The 3,685-nt window shown below is 45.6% G+C and overlaps 1 protein-coding gene across 1 annotated transcript; it reads right to left on the bottom strand.

Annotated features, from left to right (window-relative positions):
• On the bottom strand, positions 1-828 carry LOC310997287 (odorant receptor 131-2-like; the record flags this gene model as incomplete). The annotated part of the gene is made up of 1 exon (XM_083986963.1): positions 1-828. The coding sequence occupies one exon, from the start codon at positions 826-828 to the stop codon at positions 1-3; it is 828 nt and encodes a 275-aa protein (XP_083843089.1).
• Positions 829-3,685: the final 2,857 nt, after the last annotated feature.

Consider the following 3,685-nt stretch of genomic DNA (forward strand, 5'->3'; position numbering starts at 1 on the left):
TCAGCCTTTACTAACATGACTTAGTGTCAGTCGACAGCACATATGGTACACGAGAATGGGCCTGATGGTCTGATCTCTGATCCCATAGATGAGAGAAGTCAGACATCTGGGAAGGACATAGATGAACACATAAACAACACTCTTGATACGTGTAATAGTTACCCTATGCAGGATTGTTGAGAGGAATTGAACAATAGCAGAATGCATTGTTGAGAAGAGACTGAGGCCCAGCTGTGCTAGATGCAGGAGCAGTGTGTCACGAGCCTTTTGAGATGAATTTTTGTCTGTAGAGGCTGACCTGGCTGCTATCGTCACACCAATATATGAGGAGATTATTGCCACAGCAGCAAATAAAAACACAAAATAGGTGTAAACCTGGTCATAATGATAAGTTATTGGCTCATTCAGCAGGAGTATGTCTGAGCAAACATCAGTCATCTGCAGGTTTTCCAGGTCTTTAAATTGGAAAATTGACAATAAAATAACTCGAGTAAGGCCATTTAATAAACTAATGGTCCAAACCACAATTATAGCTAAAGCAGTGTTTTTGATGGTGATGATGGCAGCATGCCTTAGTGGGTAGCACACAGCTACACACCTCTCCAGTGACATAACCACCAGTGTGAGGGGTGAGATATCATTTGTTAGCTTAGTGAACATAACAAGAACACAACACACAGGATATGTTAGTAGTACTATACACGTAGAAATGATATATAGTAACTGGCTAAGTGCCAACAGAGCAGTGTCTGCAAAAAGGAGATTATACAGAAGAATGTAACGTGAGGTCTCCCTAAACACCAGTTTACTCCTCAAGGTGAAAAGCATAATGCTGTTAATGAAGAGAAAGACACAGCATGGCAAGCCAGTCAGAATGGTAAACAAGACTCTTTCCAGTAACCCCAGATACTGTTGGCCAGACATGTTGCTATGGCTGATGTTGAGACCCTGAGATTGGTTTGCATATGACATTTTATAAAACATTTCAAACCAAAAATAATTATGAGCCTATTGGTGTAATTAGAGCACAACAGTGTGTCAATTTTTGTGTAGTTTGGATTCCTAAAACAGTGAATACAGGTCAGCACTAGAGTACAGATACAGTACCTTTTAGATTTGCTTGCAAACCGGAAAATTATTCACATACACATTCCCTGCACTGACAGTTATCAGGTTAGAGGCCATGACTAATTTCATGTGAGCAGAACTGTTCTGCAAATCTTACCTGTCCTTACACACTATATCTTAGCTCAGTTTTCCCGCCCACTTCATGACACTAGGTGGACATCCAATAATCTTGTTCATGACATATTTCCAGTGTTGGAAATAACATCAGAATTTGTCTAGCTTGAATGTGGTGTTGCTTTTTATTAGGGTTAGGAGTGTGCAAAGCATCCAGTATTGGTATTTGTATTAGAATAAAATTCAAAATAGGTGTAAAAATCAATTTTTTCAGAGTCGCACTTCTAATTCAGGATATGTAAGTGTAAAAATAAGTATTCTTTAATTAACCATTATAATGATTAAGGACGTATATGCAATATTGGTTAAAGCAGAAGTAAGCGGAATATTTGTGTTAATATAAGTCTTAAGTCTTACATTCAGCGGCCCTGCTCCACCCGGCGGCCCTGCTCCACCTGGCGGCCCTGCTCCACCCGGTGGTCCTGCTCCACCCGGTGGTCCTGCTCCACCCGTCGGCCCTGCTCCACCTGACGGTCCTGCTCCACCCGGCGGTCCTGCTACATCCAGCGGCCCTGCTCCATCTTTCTTTCTTTTTTGTGTCATTGTCATGTGAGCTACTGGACTAATTTGAATTTCCCTCCTAGGGTTGAATAAAGTATTCTCTACTCTACTAAATAGTTATATCTTCCGACAGCAATCACATATATAGAGTGTTATATAATCACTTATATAGTGTTAAAGGCACTTGAGAAGTCGAAGAACAGTATCCTTACTTGACTTGCCGGCTCATCCAGGTATGAGTAGGCTCTGTGGAGCAGGTAGAGGACAGTGTCCTCCACTCCTAATCTTTCCTGGTACCCGAACTGCAGGGGGTCCCGTGCATGTTCAGTCTGTGGTCTCAGTTCTCGCAGAAACAGCCACTCCAGTGTCTTCATTATGTGTGATGTGAGGGCCACCGGTCTGTAGTCGTTGAGCACGGCCAGGCGCCCTGTTGGCATGATGTTTTCCACAAAACCAGGACCCTCGCTGACTGTAAACTCATGTTGAAGAGCTTCTGGAGGGGCTCAGCCAGTTGATCTGCACAGACCTTGAGCAGCCGCGGACACACCCCATCAGGCCCGGCTGCCTTATGCAGTCTCTTCAGCTCCGCCCTTACCTCTTCAACTGTGAGGGATGGGGGGGGCAAGGTGGGAGAGGGGGAGGGCGGGGGGAGCCGCTGTGATGTTAGAGCAATGGCTGTGGGAAGGGGAGGAAGCTGGAAGGGGGGAGAGGCCGCAGCTGGAGAGGCGAGGAAGGGGGGAGGAGGTAGCCTCGTAAACCAGCCTCTCGCGGAAATGCATTTGATTTCATTTCATTTCTCGGGAGAGTCTGGCCTCATCCCCCCTGCAAGCGTTTGGGGTGGGCGGGAGTAGTAGCAAAGACGGTTTAACTCATTGAGTGCCGCGCTCCTTTCCAAAGTTTTAGTCAAGTGTACCGGCAATTTAGACCATTTTTGACTTTTTATGTAGAGCCATAGTGTATTCTATATTATTGCCACCAACACATACTGTAGCTCATTTGAAAGGTGTAACTTTATGCTTCAAATGGCCACAAACCGTTTGTTTCTACGTGCCTCTATTCCTGAGAAAAGTCAAGCTAAACATGGCTGGGTTTCACCAAAATCCCTCCTTTTTTTTCTAGAAAAGGAGATAGAGCGTCTTTTTATGAAAGGTGCGCTGTTTGTGCCTGTCGCTCTTCTGACACTCGCATTTCTGGATCAAAGGGCTCGTGTAAGATAAATATATACAACAATTGTTGTTCTATTCACAAAACCACCATCGGGGGCGGGGAGGGCGCCACTAAACAACAATAACACAGACGCACCGTGCCGTGTCACAGCCTCTCGCCGCGGAACGTGAGGGTCTGTCGGCCACAGCGCCTCGGGAACACCGGTCCCACTGGTGGTCGCGGTCCTTCTGTGGTACGGGTCGGTGATGCCGGTCTGCTTTGGCCCAGAGACCATCAGATTTTACCGCGGGAGGACCTTGGGGAGGACACGGTGTTGCTCGAGATGAAAACCGGGCGGGACTGTCGGCTGAGAGCTTCCTGTTTCTGCTCCGAGCTGCTGGAGCCTCGCGGGTGAGAGCGGAGCAGCAGCTGCATCCACATGCAGAACTCCGTTTGAAAAAGACGAGTTATGATAAAAACTTCCAGATCATGAGCTGTCATGAGACTTTGATCGTCATCTATTTCAGTTCTCCTCGTCGTAGAGTCCCCAAATTTACATATAATGTGAATTAAAGTGTCTATTTTCATAATTTAAAAAAAAAGCAAAAAACTTAAAATCTCGTTTTTGGCACTCAACGCATGAGAACGAAAAACGAGAAATTACGTGGTTGGCACTCAATGAGTTAATATCTTTGGTAGTAGCGTTGACGGACAACCTCATTCAGCCAATCAGCAAGTTGGTGGAGTGACGGGGCTTTGCACCAGTCGGTTCCTGATTGGCCTGATTAGTGTCAAT

The sequence above is a fragment of the Trachurus trachurus genome (assembly GCF_905171665.1).
Source record: "Trachurus trachurus genome assembly, chromosome: 14".
In the NCBI taxonomy this organism is placed as follows: domain Eukaryota; kingdom Metazoa; phylum Chordata; class Actinopteri; order Carangiformes; family Carangidae; genus Trachurus; species Trachurus trachurus.